Source organism: Ailuropoda melanoleuca, chromosome 4, assembly GCF_002007445.2.
Source record: "Ailuropoda melanoleuca isolate Jingjing chromosome 4, ASM200744v2, whole genome shotgun sequence".
Classification (NCBI taxonomy): domain Eukaryota; kingdom Metazoa; phylum Chordata; class Mammalia; order Carnivora; family Ursidae; genus Ailuropoda; species Ailuropoda melanoleuca.
The window spans coordinates 92,652,695-92,671,525 of record NC_048221.1 but is presented as its reverse complement, the minus strand read 5'-3'; the positions used below and the strand labels follow the sequence as shown (position 1 = coordinate 92,671,525).

The following is an 18,831-nucleotide window of genomic DNA, read 5'->3' as shown; positions in this document are numbered from 1 at the left end:
ATCCAAATCACAAGGAGATTATAAATAGCAGCTACAAACTAAGGGCACTTCTCTGGCCAAAGATTCACCCAGGCAAGAGCGGCCAGAGCATGCCCGCGTGACTACGCCCACCAGAGGCCTTTGCCCGCCGAGTGTGACTCATGGCTCAGTTCCACTTACTATGTGACTTCACTTCCCTAGGTCTCAGTTTCACATCCATGAAATGGGTTGAAAAATAACAAGAGCAGCCTCTGCTTTCACTACATTGCTGGGCTGTTGTGTACACACCCATCAAAATATTTGTGAAAGTGCTTTGTAAACCCTATGGCACTGTACACATAGAGCACGAACTGGAAAGCAGGTACATTTCTGAAGTTTTATATATAGATTCATAATGTTCTCATGCAAAACAGTTTTAAATGGAGAAATCCAGAATGAGTGCATTAAATGTCAATTCTGTAAGTAAAGGGACTAATGAATACCCTCCCGTCTAATTTGTCTTCAAAGCCGACTTCTTCCCACTGTATTTTCTTAGAGACCTGCTCAGTGGACACAGCACCCTCTGTGTGACCCCGTGACGCACAACACACAGGGCGCCCTCCCCTCCGCGGGACACTTACCAAGCCCCTTCATGGCCTTCCTCAGGGTCTGGGCATCTTCAGTGGCACTGAATCCCGAAGCAGCTTTGATGGTGCCTCCTTTGGCGGCCTGAGCACAGAGAGAAGGGGGTGACTGAGTGTCTCCTTCAGCACACGGCACAGGTGCTGAGCAACTACTATGGGCCAGACGTTCTTCTAGCTGCTGGGGTGCCGCAGTGAGCACGCGAGACGAGGCTCTTGCTCCCAGGGAGCTGATGCCCTGGTTCAGGAGGAGGCCGACCGTAAACAAGCCAACAAGTGAATACATACATGGTGTCCAGTGATGGGAAGTGCTGGGGAGCAGACAGAGAGGTCCTGGAGCGGCCGCTCTGAGTGGTGACATTTAGGCTAAGATCCGAATGACATAAATGACATAAAGCAGCCTGGCCAGGCAAATATAGGGGGCTGCGGGGTGAGGCAGTGGTGGTGTTACAGGCAGAGGAAACAGGCAAGGCAAAGGGCCTGAGGCTGGAACTAGCTCGTATTCGAGGAGCAGGACAGAGGCCAGGGTGGCCCAAGTTGGTGTGGGCAAGGAGGACAGTGGTAAGCTAAGTTCCACTACCACCTGTGCAGTAATCTTGTCCCCTCCACCCCCACCCCTGAGAAAGGAACACATCAAACCTGAATCCCATCAAGCTCCTGGCCCAAATACCAATTTACAGAAAATAGGAGAGAGAGGGAAATGTCAACCCACGGGACAGGGTTGTAATCAGCAAAATCCAGACTGTGAGAAACACTATTTGGTGAATGAGCTGGGTTCATCCACAAATCAATTGCAAAGGGAATAAGAAAAGAGAGAGATGGTGGGGAGGAATAATAGCTTAACAGAGATTTAAAAAGGCATATCAATAATCATAATTTGGATCCTAAATCAACACTAAAAAAATGAGTTATGAGACAACTGGAAATCTCAACACTGACTTGATATTTGATGACATTAAGGAATCAGCATTAACATTTTTAGGTATGATAATGGTACTGTGGTTATATTTTATTTTTAACAGTTTTATCTTACATAGATTGAAAGGGTTTACAGAGGAGAGGATAAGATGTCCAGAATTTGCTTCAAAATAATACAGGTCGGAGGAAGTAGGTGGAGATGAAGAAAAAAAAAAAAAGACTGACCATGAGTTAATAATTATTGGTAGGCACACAGGGGTTCTTTTTATTTTTTTATTTTTTATTTTTTTTAAATCTTTTTTTTTTTTTAAGATTTTTATTTATTTATTCGACAGAGATAGAGACAGCCAGAGAGAGAGGGAACACAAGCAGGGGGAGTGGGAGAGGAAGAAGCAGGCTCATAGTGGAGGAGCCTGATGTGGGGCTCGATCCCATAATGCCGGGATCACGCCCTGAGCTGAAGGCAGACGCTTTAACCGCTGTGCCACCCAGGCGCCCCAGGGGGTTCTTTTTAATACTTGGTCTACTTTCCTACATGTTTACACTTTTCCATAATAAAAGTTTCAAAAATGAAAAAGGAAGAAAGAAATCAGAGAGGTGGGCTGAGGCCAGAACAAGGCAGCCCTCAATGGGGTAAGGGGTTTATAGTCTGTCCTATGTGCAATGGGAAGCCACTGGCAGGTTTTAAGCAAGGGGATGAAGGGGTGTGATCTGATTTACATGTTAAAAAGATCTCTCAGGCTGCTGAAGAGAGAGGCAGAGACCAGTTGAGAACCTGGGGCAAGCCCCACGGATATGAAACTAGACGAGGGTGAAAGAGCTGAAGAGGAAAGAAACAGGAAGACTCAGCACATGTTTTGGAGCAAAGGCGACAGAACTTGCTGATGGACTGACGTGGGAGGTGAGGAAAGAAAAGAATCAAGTGTACTCTGGATCTTTCCTCTGAGCAGCCGAGCGGAGAGTGGTATCATTTATCCAGATGGGGAAAACTGGAGAACTACCAGATTTGGCGTGGGGGGTTTTTGTTTTGTTTTTTAGGGAGGGAGGGAGAGAGAGAGAGAAGCGGGGGTGGGGGGTGGAGGAGCAGAGGGAGAGCGATAGAGTCCCAAGCAGTCTCCATGCGGAGCCTGACAAGAGGCTTGATCTCATGACCCTGAGATCATGATCTGAGCTGAAATCAAGAGTCAGGACATCTTACTAACTGAGCCACCCAGGCACCCCACTAGCTTTGATTTTAAATATATCTTCCCCTCTGTATCTGACACTAAGCATGACTATACCCCTTCAACAACCCATGTTTTGATATTCTGAATTGTCTTCTTGTCTTTAAAAATGATCTAATTAGTCCCGACCAGCACTAGAACTGCTCTGCCTTGTCTCCTCTCCCTTAGTTAATGTGTCAGGTGTCTACTGCTGTGGTGTGAATCTGATTGGCTGAGGTTGCACATGGGGAAGGATGGAAGTGATCTTCCTGGTGCCAGGATGTCAATGGGGTTCAGACCAAGCTGGATACCTTCCTCTGTTCATAGCTCGTGCTATGTGCTTTCACGATGCTAGGGCTCACAAGCTGTGGGTAAGGCTAAATGTAGGGCTCAGGTCACATAGTAGGTCTGTTTCTCCTGACTTTTCTGATAACATCCTTTTTGGTAAATGGTGGTAGGATGTTATGGTGATGGGAGGAAACAGAACAGGGAGATGATACAAATTATTGAGTGAGAAGGGTTTTGCAGCTTACATAAGCCCTGGTTGAAATGTACCCATAGACTTGTGCCCACATCCAGTAAAATCTAATATTCACGGAGAGAATTCCGTCTTCTCTCCATCATTCTGGGCTCACCAACACTATAAAGGGAATTCTAATACTGACGGGAATTTCAGCTGTGGGTCTTTGTGAAGGAGACGCAGTGGGCTACAGTGAGAGGCAGTAAAGCTTAGTAGGGGGAACACGAATATTGGAGAGGGATAGACCCAGCTTTGAATCTTTGCTTCAAGTTTTTTTTAAGAAATTTTTTAAGAAAAATTTTTAAAAGATTTTATTTATTTATTTGACAGGGAGAGAGTGAGAGAACACAAGCAGCAGAGGGAGTGGGAGAAGCAGCCTCCCTGCTGAGCAGGGAGCCCGACACCGGACTCAATCCCAGGACCCCGGGATCATGACCCGAGCTGAAGGCAGACACTTAACCACTTAGTCTGAGCCACTGAGGCATCCCAGCTTCAACCCTTTCTAGCTGGTCTGTCGACTGGGGGAGTTTCATTTTTCTCACCTGCACATTAAGAATAATGATATCAACTCACAGAGTTGTTGTAATAACAAAGCAGAGTAATATAACAAAGCATTTAGCACAGAATCCAGCAAATAGTAAACACTAAAACAAAAATTCAAACTCAGTGGCTATCATCATCATATTCATTAAATATGACTTCAACAAGATCTCCACAATAAATCTAAGAGTGAAGATTCTTATATTTATTTCTGATAATATATCTTAATGTAAGCCTATGGGATAAAGCCAAAGCAAAATCCAGAATAGAACACTTGTACAATGTCGAATGGATCGAAGGCTCTCTGATGATTTAATTTCATCCAAGAATATAACATGGACCATCTAGAGGAATAGGATTTTTATGCCCTTAGGGAAGCTCTCTAGGAAGACAGACTTTGCTCACTGTGGCCCACATCAAGCGCATCCAAAGGCCTCAGGTACCAGAGAGTGTGGGCCTTGTCTGCTGTAAGCCCAAGCCTTCACCTCCTAGATATGGTCAGCATCTAGCCCTTAGTCACTGCCCTCTACGCACCTGACAGAGGAAAGTAGAAATCAGTGACATTAACTTCGTTGGGCACTGTGATAGGTCAAATTGTAACCCCCCAAAAGATATGTTGAAGTCCTAACCCCCAGGACCTCAAAATGTATCCTGATTTGGAAATAGGGTCAGATTGCATATGTAATTAATTACATTACAATGAGGTCATTCTGGGGTAGGTTGAGCCCCTAATCCAATAGAATTGGTGTCCTTGAAAGGACACAGACATACAGGGAGAACAGGACATGACGCTGAAGGCAGAGACTGCAGTTAAGCCTAGGACTGCCAGCAAACCCCCAGAAGCTAGGAAGAGGCAAGGAAGGAGCCAACTACAGGTTGCAGAGGGATCCTGACCCTGCCAACACCTTGATTTTGGAGTTCTGGCCTCCAGAACTGTGAGACAACAAGTCTCTATTATTTTAAGCCACCGAGTTTTTGAGACTTTGTTCTGGCAGCCCTAGGAAATTAGTACAGGTACTTTCATTCTTTTCTTCTACCATCCATCAGTAGTAAGTAATAAGCAAACTGGTGGCTTGCTGTCAAAATTCCAACATGGCCTAACTCAGCCGTTGGCTCTACTATGAGACAGCTTTCTGAGTGAAATGTTTCACAGGATTCTTTTGGAGCTTTACTGCAAAATTTTGGATGGTGCCCAAACGCTGCATTCGACTTTAACACAAACTGCATTGCTGAGGGATGTTACTGTGGGATTGAAATTAATATCTAACAAGATGAATCGATGGAGGGATTTGCAAAGATGTTTCAGCTTATACATTAACATTCTCAGTAACTCTTTCTTCCAGGAAAAAGATAAGCTCAGGAAACTTGTTCCTGGCAGACCTACAGTAACCATATCGATCAAATTCCAGGGTGTAATGTACCATTATCTGTTCTGGGAAGGCAGGGGATCCTGTCCCAGGAAGGCTGCTTATGGCAGCAGGCAAAGCAAACAGGGAGGTTGTAGGGAAGAATTACAAAAATGAATGGCTAGACATAGGTGTTAGATCACTATCGGAAATATTATTCAGTTATTAAAATAATCAGGAAGATAATAAATGTCAAAAGTTGGAATCCGATACAATGGAATATTGTAGGTCCACAGCCCCCTCAGGGGCTTTCCTGGAGTCATCTGAAGCCGACCCCCATAGGCGGAGGGCACAGGGAGACTCAAGAGAGACAAGCCGCTCCACGTCGGTAGGTGGCGATTTTAATAATGGCAAAGGGAACTTACATACAAGGCTTGTCTTGAGCTGGCAGCAAGACAAATTGATCCCTGGACTCATGCTCAAAATCTTCAAAGTTTATAAAGAGGCCCTAAATGGGCTCAGTCGTATATACCGTGCAGCTGTCTCCAACCCCGTATCACCGTCTCAAGGTGATGGAGCAGGGAAGGTAAGCACCCCGTATTCCAAAGCCGGGGGGCCGGGGTGAGGAGCCTCCAACTGCGCAGGTCCAGCTCACTGGTCAGTCAGTGGTCACATCTTTTTTGATGACACTCCTCAACAAATACTCATCAGCAAGAAAAAGGCATGAAGGAACAAACTGCAGATACTCACAGCAACATGGACAGATTGCCAGAAATATAACGCTCAGCAAAAAAAAAAGCCAGACACACAAAAGTACAGACTCTATGGTTCCACTGATAAGATGTTCCAGAACAAGGCAAAACTAGTCTATGGTAATGACAATCAGAATAGTGGTGTATTTCTGGGGTGGAGTGGGGAGCAGGGAAGGGACTGACCTGAAAGAGGCGTAAAGGAACTTCCCGGAGTGAGGAAATGTTCTATCTTGATACAGGTGTAGGTTACGTGGTTCACAGGTTTGTCAAAACTCATCTACCAGTAACCTTAAGAGCAGTGCATTTCACTATACGTAAATTAAACATCTATTTTAAAAATACTGTAAATATTTGAATACAGTAGCTTTTAAAACATGTTTTCTTTTTAGAAATGTATCATATGGTCATTATAGAGATCTGGAAAATTAAAAAAAAAAGAAGAAGAGGAAAATCAACACACCCATAACTCCCCCATCTAGAATAAATAATTTTAATATGCCACAAAATATAGTATTAACGTGTTAGCAAAGCAAAGATTAGGGTGAATATATAACTTACTTATGCTTGTATTACTACTGTTTAAAAATCATTATACATGTGAGCAGGATCTAAAATAAAATGATGGAAAACAATTGGGAATTACAATATTGTGACTACTATGTGTGTTTTCCTACCCTTTAAAAATGTCCTTTGTCCACTAAATAACAGTGATGAAGGAAAAACAGGTACTAGGAGGAGAGATGAGAACAACTAAGGTAATTTTCCTCGAGTGGACAGCACAGTAAAGAGTCACTAGGTTATAGGCTTCACATGTAGGAAGTCTGTGAGCTTACTGCAGACAGGAAAACTGTCCCATTAATTTTGAGTCCCCAGAGCCAAATTCTGTATCTAGCACAAAGTTGGGACCCTGTAAACATTTCTGAATAAATGTACTCTGTGTCCAGGGAGAATCAAGAAGAAATGAATTTTAGGGGCGCCTCGGTGGCACAGCGGTTGAGCGTCTGCCTTCGGCTCAGGGCGTGATCCTGGCGTTATGGGATCGAGCCCCACATCAGGCTCCTCCTCTGTGGGCCTGCTTTTTCCTCTCCCACTCCCCCTGCTTGTGTTCCCTCTCTCGCTGGCTGTCTCTATCTCTGTCAAATAAATAAAATCTTTAAAAAAAAAAAAAAAAAGAAGAAATGAATTTTAAAATAAAGCATGGAGATTTAGGGTAGATATGAGTAAGGTTTTGACTGTCACGGATGATAAAGAAAATTCTAGAATGTCTAATGCAAGACAATGTTAAGAGTATATTAATATTCATTCAACATAGTACACCTCCATCTTCCTAGAGGAGGCCATTTAGGGCTGGAAGGATCTCTGGTTCCTCTCCGGGTATAAGATTCTATTTCTATTATTCCTTCCAAGAAGACCAGGGATCAGAATCACCTGCCTGTTCAGATACCTTATTTCGGTGGGAGAAGGAGAACAGATGGCCGGCCTCAGGTACAGCCTGTGTGCAGCTAAGAGGCTCAGCTTCCACCTCAACAGTGAATTTTATGGAACTCCCAAAGGGATCCAATTCCCTGCCTGTCCCAAAGATCAGATAATCGAGCTCTGAGGAGTCTGGTCACGGCCAGAAACAGGAGGCAGATGACAAGCCCATATGGCTAAAAACACCCTTCTTGACGAGCCTGAAATGATGTTACACCGAAATGTGCACGGCACTTGTCTCCCAATGGTAGGACCTGTGGGATTTTTAGTTTTTCCTTTCCATTTGCCCGGAATTTCTACAATGAACATGTAAGTACTCCCTCAGAGAGAAAACTACAACTTATTTTTGTATCTCTGGATGTTGGAAGGATTCAAAGGATTCTCTTTTTGAATTAACATTCAGGGTCAAGTTACTCACCGCCCCTGAAAGAAATTAAAATGGTGCTTGAAAAAAAAAAGAAAAAAAGAAACTACCTTTTCATTTATTTCCTCCTCTCTCCCCTCCAGTAAGCTAACAATCCTCTGTAAAGTCAACAGTCCCTGAATACACATCCCGCACCTGCCTGTGGCTGGCGCCAGGTGGGGCCAGGCACTCCGGGACTTACCATGGCCAGGATTCTTTCTCTTATCAGGATCAGAGTTCAGTCACGGAGCAGAAGTTCCTCTGTGATAAAAGCAGAAGGGAAATTATTGTGATGAGAGATCTGTCATTAAAATCATTAATCAGGATAACCTGTAGTTTGCAGAAGTTAAATAATTAGGAAATAATACCCACTGTCATCGAAAGGCCAGCTATTGATTAGCCAAAGATACAAAGGCCGCGTTAATAATTAAAGAGAAACTGCTCAAGCAAGCCAGTTTACGACTGCAACAAAATACTTTCCGACCTGCTCTTCTGTTTGGACATACACATTACAGAAATGATTCCTATTGTTTGTTGGGGTGAAGTACGGTACTTGTACTCAAGGTAAACATGGATTCTGAACATTAAGCTCTAGTGGAGCAGAAGAGGTGGCTCCATGGAGAGGAAAGAGAATGCAACCGCAGTGCGGAAAAGGACGGCAGCGCAGCCCGTGCACTGGGTGTGCGTGTGTGCGCATGCGCGCGTGTGCGTGCGTGAAGACCGCCTGCGGCCAGCCAAACGTTAGACCTATCATTTCCAGATGATAATTTTCCTTGCCACCATATCGGGATGTGCAGGTGTTTTTTCCCTCAAAGCTGCAGCCTTCCACACTCAGCTTTGTCCTCCGTTCTCTTCAGCAAGGATGCTCGATCATCACACATGTATTCGGTCATTCATAATGCAAGGAATGCCTTGACTCTGGGCCAGGACTCTTGGTCTCATGATAGACAGGCAGACCTCTGAGGGACAGGCCAACTGACTTCCTGTTGCCATATCTGAGTCCTACAGAAAAGGCTGTTTTCCTAAGCATTTTGTTAGCTCCTTGATACTCGAAAGAATCATCCTGGAACCAGAAGCCTGGGCATCCCCTGGGAGCAGTCTCAGACCCCCCCCCGAACACCCCATCCCAGACCTACTGCCAGAATCTGCATTTTAACAAGAGTCCCCCAACATTTGCCTGCACAGGAGTTTGAAAAGCACTGGCCTAGGTCACCCTACCAAGCAGCACTTTTCAATTGTACCCCAAGAATAACTAAATCCTTTCCACGTCATTACTGACTGCGTCAGTCTGCCCACATTCACTTCATCTTCCAGCTCTCCTGAGCCTCAGCTCCATTCTTCCTTGTCTCCCATCACCCACTGCAGACTTGCCTTGTAACCACATGGGGGTTCAATCCCTTCCTGAGGGGAATGTCAACTTGTTCTGGGGCACAGCCAGAGCAAAGGTGGGAATGTGCAGTGGCCTCAGGCACAATGAGAGGAGGCTGCCGGGGCAGAGGGCTCATTCCAGGAAGGCTCAGAGATAAGGCTGGAAAAGCAGGTAGGGAACTGATAGGCAAGGCCCGGTATGCCCAGTTGAGGCATGTGACTTGACAGTGTAGGTAATGGGAAAATAGTAGAAAGCTTTTGGTTTTTGCAGACAAATGATAAAACAAAAGACATGCTTCCTTCCACAAGACACTATTCTACAGAACAGACAGGAGTGAGAGACAGGGGGTCAGGAAGGCTTGAGAAAGAGAAAGCACTAAGGAACACACAGGAAGAGGCAGAGACCTGGGTGGGGTGTGGCGCCTGGAACAGGACATATATAGGAAATACTTGGAAGGAATTCTTTACAGGATTTAGTGGCTCATGGCCTGTATGGATTTATTCAATCACCCAATATTCATAAAGTACCTCTATATTCCAGGCACTGTTCTAGTCGACAGAGATAATACAGTGGGTAACACAAAGAACATGACCTCAAGGAGCTTACAGTGTACCAGGAAAGGCAGACAACAAAGAAACAAGTAAATAAGATGATTTCAGATATCCCTAAGATGAAAATACAACAGGACAATGCTATAGAACAGGGATCAGCAAACTACAGCTCATGGGCCAAATCCTGTTTTTTGTATGGCCTACAAGTTAAGAATAGTTTTTATATTTTCAATGGTTGGCAAAAAGTCAAAAGAATAATATTTCATGACACGTGAATGTCATATAAAATTCAAATCTCAGTGTTCATAAATAAGGACTCATTGGAGCCTGGTTATACCCATTTGTTTACATATCATCTACAGCTGCATTCGTGCTACAACAGCAGAACTGAATGGTTGTCACAGATTATATGGCTCACAGAGCTGAAGATATTTAGTATCTGGCCCTTCACAGAAAAAATTTGCTGGATCCTGGGGTAGAGGATGACGTGATCAGGTCACTGGGAAGGAGCTAGCCTGGACAGGGTGGCAAGAAGACATCTGAGCTAAGACCCATGAGAAGAAAAGGCTAGCTATTCAAAGTGGTGGAGGAGAACTATTATAGGTAGAAGGAACAGATAATGCAAAGGCCCTGAGGCAGCAATGAATTCACTGGGCTTGAGGAATCAACAATAGCATCGTGAGCGAGGACCAGAATAGCATGAGATGGGGTTGGAGCAGGGTCAAGGCTATCTGTAAAGACAGGAAGGGGTGTTTCTCATTTGCCCAGAATGTGCTAGGAAAAGCCAAAAGCAGGGCTCTTTGAGGACTTAGCCATGACTTTGTCTGGAGGCCCTGTTTCATATCATATGAATGATCAAAATGCGCCAATATCCCTCATTAGGTATAATTTATATGTGAGTTTGAGTTTCTGCTAATCTGTGGACAACCTAGCAGACCCAGCTTTAAGGAACAAGGGCCCTCTCTTTGTTTTCATATAGTTTTGGAATATGGTATTCCTCCCTTATCTGCGGTTTCCGTCAACTGGGATGACCGAGAAGCAGGTGATTCTCCTTCTGAAATCAGGTCAACGGCAGCCTAAGGCTACTTCACAACACCTATATCATTCACCTCACTTCATCTCATCACACAGCCATTTTGTCATCTCATATCATCACAAGAAGAAGGGTAACTGCTGGGGTGCCTGGGTGGCTCAGTCAGTTAGGCGTCTGCCTTCAGCTCAGGCCATGATCTCAGGGTCCCCCCGCTCATGCTCTCTCTCGCTTGCTCTCTCTCAAGTAAATAAATCTTTAAAAAAGGAGGGGGGAGGGCAACTACAGTACAGTAAGATGTTTTGAGGGAGAGACCACACTCATGTAACTTTTATTACATCATTAGGATTGTTATATTATTAGTTCTTGTTAATCTTAGATTCTTACTGTGTCTAATTTATAAATCAAACTGTATCATAGGCACGTATGTATAGGAAGAAACAGTATGAATAGGGTTCCATACTACCTGTGGTTTCAGGCATCTGTTGGGGCTCTGATAAAGGGGAGCTGCCATAGATGACAACGAGTAAGGAGGCAGGGAAGGGAAACACCTCCGCAAAGCCAGTCTTCAACATAAACACTTCCAATCCTATCGACCACATCAAGAAGTGGAAAAAAAAAAGGGGCGCCTGGGTGGTACAGCGGTTAAGCGTCTACCTTCCACTCAGGGCGTGATCCCGGCATTATGGGATCGAGCCCCACATCAGGCTCCTCTGCTGTGAGCCTGCTTCTTCCNGGGGCGCCTGGGTGGTACAGCGGTTAAGCGTCTACCTTCCACTCAGGGCGTGATCCAGGCATTATGGGATCGAGCCCCACATCAGGCTCCTCTGCTGTGAGCCTGCTTCTTCCTCTCCCACTCCCCCTGCTTGTGTTCCCTCTCTCGCAGGCTGTCTCTATCTCTGTCAAATAAATAAATAAAATCTTTAAAAAAAAAAAAGAGTAAAAAAAAATGCTTGAGCAAAACCTTCTGGAAATACTGAGAGTTATTATTCAATGAGCTAGAAATAATTTACTAAAGGGAAAAAAATGTATCATACTTGAACACAGGGTGCTTTTAGCCAGAAAATCTATTTTGAAACTTGGACAGCACACAGCTTAAGTCCATTTATATAGAGACAGCTGTTGTATATTTGTTATTTACTAGCACGAAACAAGTTTCTCAACAGATCATAGAAATGAATACAGGAAATGGTACCCCTTGATTCTGTCATCAGATATCAGATAATACATTAACTCATGCTCACGCTTACTGGCAGCACGCCTGGCACCTACTAAGGTGTGAGGAACTCGAGGCAAGGATGGGTGGGGAGTGGAAAGGAGGGGAAGAAATCACTCAGACCACGCCCTGGAACAGAATTGCCAGAGGCCTCTTCTTAACTGCACAAAACGATCAGCTCCCAGGGGCGCCTGGGTGGCACAGCGGTTAAGCGTCTGCCTTCGGCTCAGGGCGTGATCCCGGCGTTATGGGATCGAGCCCCACATCAGGCTCCTCTGCTATGAGCCTGCTTCTTCCTCTCCCACTTCCCCCTGCTTGTGTTCCCTCTCTCGCTGGCTGTCTCTATCTCTGTTGAATAAATAAATAAAATCTTAAAACAAACAAAAAAAAAAAAACGATCAGCTCCCAAAGATTGCCACGCCCTTCTTCTGGAAGCTCAACCTCTCAAAGTCCTCCCACATTCTCCAGCCTGAAGAGCCAAGGACTCTTTATAGGAACCTTTTCTGCCTCAGCTTCCTTGATCCATTCACTCTTTCTCTCTGAAGGCCAGCCTACAAGTCCATAAACTCAAAAGTATCACCAGGTTCATAATGACTCAGACTTTGTGTTGGGGTTTCAAAAGCGTCTTTGGCTACTCACAGGTGGGGCAAAATAATTCGCAACTGTGCCTCAGTTTTAGGAAAGAGGCAAATCCACCCAGGTTTGGGCATGGCTCGAATGACCTTAAAAGCATCAGGCCTCTTCAAGACGAAGACTGAAGGGCCCATATGTTAGCCCCGAAAAAATCTATGGGCAGGAGGTGGGGAGGGACGGGATTGCAACTTCTTTATAAAATCTGAACTCTACAACCAGGGCTCACAATAGGGCTCCTGGAAATTTTAAGACATAGTTGTAGAGCAACTCAAAGAGAGCTGGGAATATAACCTATAAGAGACCTATCCTAAAAGCAGTTACATAGGGAATACTAAGTTACAAATAAGTTCAACTTATTGCAGAAAAGATTACAAAAATTTTCTATAAGTAATTTACAATGGATTTATAAAGAAAAATGAGATATGTCGAGAACAGATCCATATCGCTTTCTTCTTGGGTGTGCAAGAGGGTCATTTTTAAACCATTCCACAAACTACCCTACTGTAACACTGCTAGAAATACCTCAAGTGGAAAGTTCCTTATGTCCTTACGGCAGATACAAGGAACAAGGACCTCCGATTTCATGCAGTATTTCAGGAGGTCGTACGAGGGGGCAACAGTGTGGTGGATTCCTTCCCACTCAGCCAGAATTTGGAAAACAGGCAAATTAGATTGTTTCCTGCGCATTAGACTAGCAAAATCAGCAAGTAACCATCAAAACAAAGACATGCAAATTCATTTCAACGAGAAAAGACGGCTCCTGACCCAAGGCCAGTTTGCTCAAAGTATCAGCATATTTAAAGAAAGACGCTGTGCAAGCTCCACACAAAATCCTCAGAGAGACTCACTTTGAAATATTCATCAAAGCCCAGTTAAGGAAAGGGTGGCTTGGCTCTAGATCCAACGGTCCAGGATCAGATATTTCCCACAGCTGTGTTATCTTAAGACCCTCTGTTCTGATTCCAAGATTGCCAAGCAACCCCTGGACTAGAGTTTGGCTTCCCACACGGGCCTGTCTCCAAAGTACGGGAGCACAAGGATTTTTGTCTCAGTAACGATTGCATTCCTTTTTTTTTTAAATTTTATTTATTTATTTGAGAGAGAGAGAGCACACACAAGGTGTACACGAGCAGGGAGGGGGGTTGAGAGGGAGAAGTCGACTTCCCGATGAACAGGTAGCCAGATGCAGGACTCGATCCCAGGACCCTGGGATCATGACCGGAGCCGAAGGCAGATGCTTAACCGACTGAGCCACCCAGGCACCCCATATATTTCTCAATGTAATAAAGATATTATCAGCATGTGTGTGTTTGCATTTGAGGGCATGTGTGTGGTGAGCTTGTAAATATGACCCTGTCCCTGAGAGCTGAACCCCTTCTTAGTGTGCCCATGAATGCCACTTCTCTGGCCCTGCTGGAGGTGGCACTGAATTCACCCCAGTACTGGATGCTCCCTTGAGATCCCACCCTAACTTGGTGGCCTCCATTCGGATTCATGACATTGAACCAGGTCCCAGGAGGGGCAACCAGAAAGCTCATTAGGAAGGGATTCGCTGTCCTTGTGGCACAGTCTTGCTGAATCCCTCCCTTCCCTGGAAGATCACATGTGAGTGAGTCACTCACCATTTTTCTTTGGTACAGGGTTTCATTTTACATCTCACAGGATGACAAATTTAAACTTCTAGCCTGTGGATTTGTGGAGGGTGCGCCTGGGCCCCGCCCAAGCACCGAAGGCTTTCAAAACTCTATGAAATAGGAAAATGAATGCAACCCTTTTTCCTTGGAGCTTAGATCCTTCGAAAAGTAAAGGAAGTTTTGTTGCTGTGATGGGGTTTGAGTCTGGAGAAATAAGCATTTTCAAACATTTAATCAAAGGCAAAGTGTGTAAGCCAAAGGAAGGCTGACAAATTTGGAAACCTGACTGCTAAGAATCTTAGGGAAAAATCTATTGCAACCCCACACGTCGTAGCAAACAGCTTATTGAAAGTCTTTGGTCCAAATTTTAGCCACTTTCTCACAGCATGGTGGGGCACAATAATAATTTCCACAAATAATTTTAAAACATGCGTTTCACATACAATTTAAAACATCCCCACTACTTCTCTGTCATTTCCACATCATGCCAAAGTCTACTAAAGCCTTTTCTCTACTCCAATGATTCCTTTGTCCAAAAGGCAGGGGGAAGGAGGGAAGGTACATTTATTAAGTACTCCTCCACATTATCTTAATTAATCTACCCAATAACCTTTGGAGTCACAACTATTACCTCCATTTTGCAAATCAGCTGGATGATATAATAATGAAAACTGGCTGTGGTGAGTTCTCTATTATATCAATAGATAAAATTAGAAAAATAGAAAGACAGCTGAGGTGGTCTAAATGCTTGCTGAGCCAGGGGCTGGGTCCGTACTCTCAGTTCAACACTCACCTTGCTGGATGTCTCTGTACTTCACATAATACCTCAGTTTCCCCAGGCACAAGCTTCGAGTAGGGGCACAATCAAAGCATATTCTGATAAGCTTTGTAAATGTGTAGCTACCCTCCCTTGTTTCTCTGGCTACTATATGCAGCTTGCACGGAATAGTTCCTCGGGTTTTCCTAAGTGATGCTCTTTTTGTTATCTGAGCAACTTCCAGGACCACGTGTGGACTGGAGACCCGCGGCATTCTCATCGGCTGGTCTTTTGTTGGTAGCGGTGTTTTGTTTTGTTTTGTTCTGTTTAACTCTTATGCCTCTTAATTGCAAAGAAACCATTTGGATTCCCCTCTTCTCAGGACAGTGACCATAGAAACAAGAAGCTGATGTACTGGTAATGCTGATTATCGCTCACAATCATGGGACTGATAGGATAGTTTCACTGATGTTTCATGCACATTTGTTCATTCTTTCATTCAACAAACAGGATCAGAATGCCTGCCCCATGCCAGGTACCATTTTAGGTGCTAAAAAGCATACCTTAATTTCCATCTATCTACCCTTATGCAGAGAATATCTGCTATGTTCTGTCTGTTCAAGAGTAGTCTATCATTTAAAAAAGAAATCTTGGGGACACCCAGGTGGCTCAGTTGGTTAAGCATCTGTCTTTGGCTCAGGTCATGATCCCAGGGTCTTGGGATCAAGTCCTACATCAGGCTCCTTGCCAGCGGGGAGCCTGCTTCTCCCGCTGCCTGCTGCTCCCCCTGCTTGTGCTCTCTCCCTCTGACAAATAAATAAAATCTTAAATCAATCAATCAATCTTGGAGGCTGCTAGAGATAACTCCATTGAACTTTCTTTCAAAGGACCTTCTACCAAATCTTCCCAAATGGTAGTCATGCTCCCTCTGGTTATGGGGCTTATCCTCCAGGGGGCAGGCTCTGCTGCTGCTGGGTAGCTCAGCATCAGGAAAGCTAGCCTTGTATTCCTTGCTCTGTACACTGGAGCTAGAGAGACCTTATTTGTAGGTAAATATTTATTGACCACTTAGTTGTACTGAGTGCCTAGGTGCTTTTATCCATATGGTATTGTTTTGCCCTTCCACTGTCCAGTGAATGAGGTCTGATAATAAAAGTTTAGAAAAGTTAAGCATGGTGCCCAAGGTCACTCCAGTAGTAGGTGGTAGGAGCTGTTTTTTTTCATAGGTCTGCCTGACTCTAGAGACGTTTATATTATACCAGGCCAAATGCATGCATGTGTCCATGTGTATACAGGCAGGTTACAATGCCAGGAGCTCTTAGAGTAATACTGGAATAAATACTGTAAATTGTCACATTTTTGCTGAGCTAGATGCATTCTTGTTCTTCATATCTTTAACAAGCTGGGTGCAAAACAAAATCAAACAAAACAAAACTACAACAAAAATACTCCTCTCCCAGACTTACCTAGTGGAAACTGGCCACGCTTTGGCAGGCAGCTCCCAACCAAAAGTGTTGAATACAAGACTACTGGCTCTCTGAAGAGAAAGCACATTTCATTTTTCTTTTTTTTAAGATTTATTTATCTGAGAGAGAGAAAGCATGAGCCAGCAAGTGGTGGGTGGGGTAGAGGGAGAGACTCTTTCAAGCAGACTCCCCATCAGCAGGGAGCCCCACACGGGGCCATCGGGGCCAATCCCACCACCCATGAGATCACAACCTGAGCTGAAACCAAGAACCAGATGCCCAACCGACTGAGCCACCCAGGTGCCCCATGAAGAGAAAGCACATTTCTAACCCACATGCCCCTGCCCTAGTTCAGCCGCCCAGCCTTTCTGGTGCAAGAACACCATGACACAGCTCCGTGATAACGTTTTTTGGAGCAGACACAAGGTCAGGGTAGTGTCATCCCCAGGAAGAGACATAAGGATTCCATCCAGGCACATTCTGTGCCCATCCTGCCCACCCCCCATATCAGGATCCAGCATCCTGAGCTGAGTACGCTGGGGAAGGGGTGGGTCATGGCTGCTCCAACTGTAATACAGAAGTGCCCACAGAGTGCAGCCTGCTTCAGAGACTGACTGATGCAACATGCTCTCGGTGCAGTCTAAATCAAGTCTGAGAGGAGGTTAGAATCATGACACCACTTGGTTATATGTATCTTAATGCCAGCAATACTAAGACTATCCAGTGTACACCACTTTCTAGCAGGAGAAAGAAGGAATGCCAGAAATAGTTCGTCTGGTTTATGCTATGAACCAAAAACATTATGGACTTTCATTCAAAGCCTAAGATGGGTTTGGCACAGCCATGATATGTTTTCTCCAGCCCTAGATGGCAGTGGCTTATGCTCTGTGCTTTGGCAGTGACTCTCTAGACCCAGAAGTATTCTTTCGGTCTTCCAGAGTTGCTTCTCCCCCGATTTCAGATCGAAACGTCCAGCAAAGCACAGGTGAGAGAGAAATGCCAAGGTTGAGATGTGAGTGCCCTAAGAAAGCAGGAGCAGAAATGGGGGGAAACACTTGCCTGTAGAAAGAGATCATTTCTGCCAGTGTAGGACTGTCAGGGTAGAGAAGACTTCAGAGAATGCCCAGCCCTTCATTTTGCAGATGGGATGCCTGTCGACAGGGAAGTGGTAGGTCTGCCCTCTGGGTCATGTGCATGGTAATAATGTGGTGGGTTCTCTCGTTTGACCTGAGGTATGGCTGATGCCAGCATTGTGGGCAGCACAGGCTCCCATGAGGATGGGAGAATCCATGCCACCCCTCTGACGGGAATCAGCAACAGGAAGGTCCACACCGGAGTGTGGTGCAGCCAACCTCATGGTCTAGCTGCGGATTTCATGTGATGGTGGGAACTCCTCCCTCAAAGACCATGTCATCCTTCCTCCACAACAACATGGCTGGAGCCTGGAGCCCAACCACTGGGGTTTATAACTCTCCTATACACACTTGTAGCTGTATGATTTGGGGCAAGTTATTACTTCTCTGTACTTCAGTTTCCTCCTCGGTAACATGGAATTAATAACAACTGTTACTTTATAAGTTGTTGCAAAGATTAAGGCAGTTATTGCGTCATACGAAGTACTAAGAATAGTGCATGCATTATGTACTCAACAAATGCTAACTCTTCTTTTTATTACTATTCTCTCCAGGTAACCTTTGTCTGCCACATCTACATATCCTAGCATTACCTGTTCTGTGAGTTGTTTAAGGTGTGGGTTACCAACTCTACCTGCATTAAAAACATCTGTGGAGTACAGCGTTCAGGCTTTCACACCTAACAACATGTCAAACCAGATTTCCCGTATGGTTCCTCTGGCCACCAAGTCTGTGTGTGTCTGTCCTCTGACAAGACCATTGTCCTCACACTACTAGGTATCTACCCCGAAGAAACAAATGCAGTGATCTGAAGGGGGCACTTGCACCCCAAGTTTATAGCAGCAATGTCCACAATAGCCAAACTATGGAGAGAGTCCAGATGTCTATCGACAGATGAATGGATAAAGAAGAGGTGGTATATGTATACATACACATACACACACACACACACACACACACACGACGGAATATTACTCAGCCATCAAAAAAATGAAATCTTGCTATTTGCAATAATGTGGATGGAACTAGAGGGTATTATGCTAAGCAAAAAAAGTCAGTCAGACAAAGACAATTATCATATGATCTCACTCAAATGTGGAATTTAAGAAACAAAACAGAGGATCATAGAGGAAGGGAGGGAAAAATAAAACAAGATGAAATCAGAGAGGGAGACAAATCATGAGATTCTTAATCGTAGGAAACAAATGGAGGGTTGCTGGAGTGGAGGGCTCTGGAGAAAGGGGTAACTAGGTGATGGACATTAAGGAGGGTGATGGAATGAGCACTGG

At 44.7% G+C, this 18,831-nt stretch overlaps 1 protein-coding gene across 2 annotated transcripts in view; it reads right to left on the bottom strand.

Moving 5' to 3' along the window:
* The window catches only part of ANXA4 (annexin A4), a 65,454-nt gene that overhangs the window by 26,056 nt on the left and 20,567 nt on the right, over window positions 1-18,831 (bottom strand). The window contains exons 2-4 of one of the 2 annotated variants that reach the window (XM_034659279.1): window positions 16,410-16,480; window positions 7,956-8,014; window positions 600-687 (exon numbers count right to left, since the gene is read on the bottom strand). In XM_034659279.1, the coding sequence (XP_034515170.1) occupies window positions 600-687; window positions 7,956-7,958 (91 nt within the window). In that variant the 5' untranslated portion in view covers window positions 7,959-8,014; window positions 16,410-16,480. The remainder of the gene's footprint in view (window positions 1-599; window positions 688-7,955; window positions 8,015-16,409; window positions 16,481-18,831) is intronic. The other variant, XM_034659278.1, reaches the window with a different exon arrangement.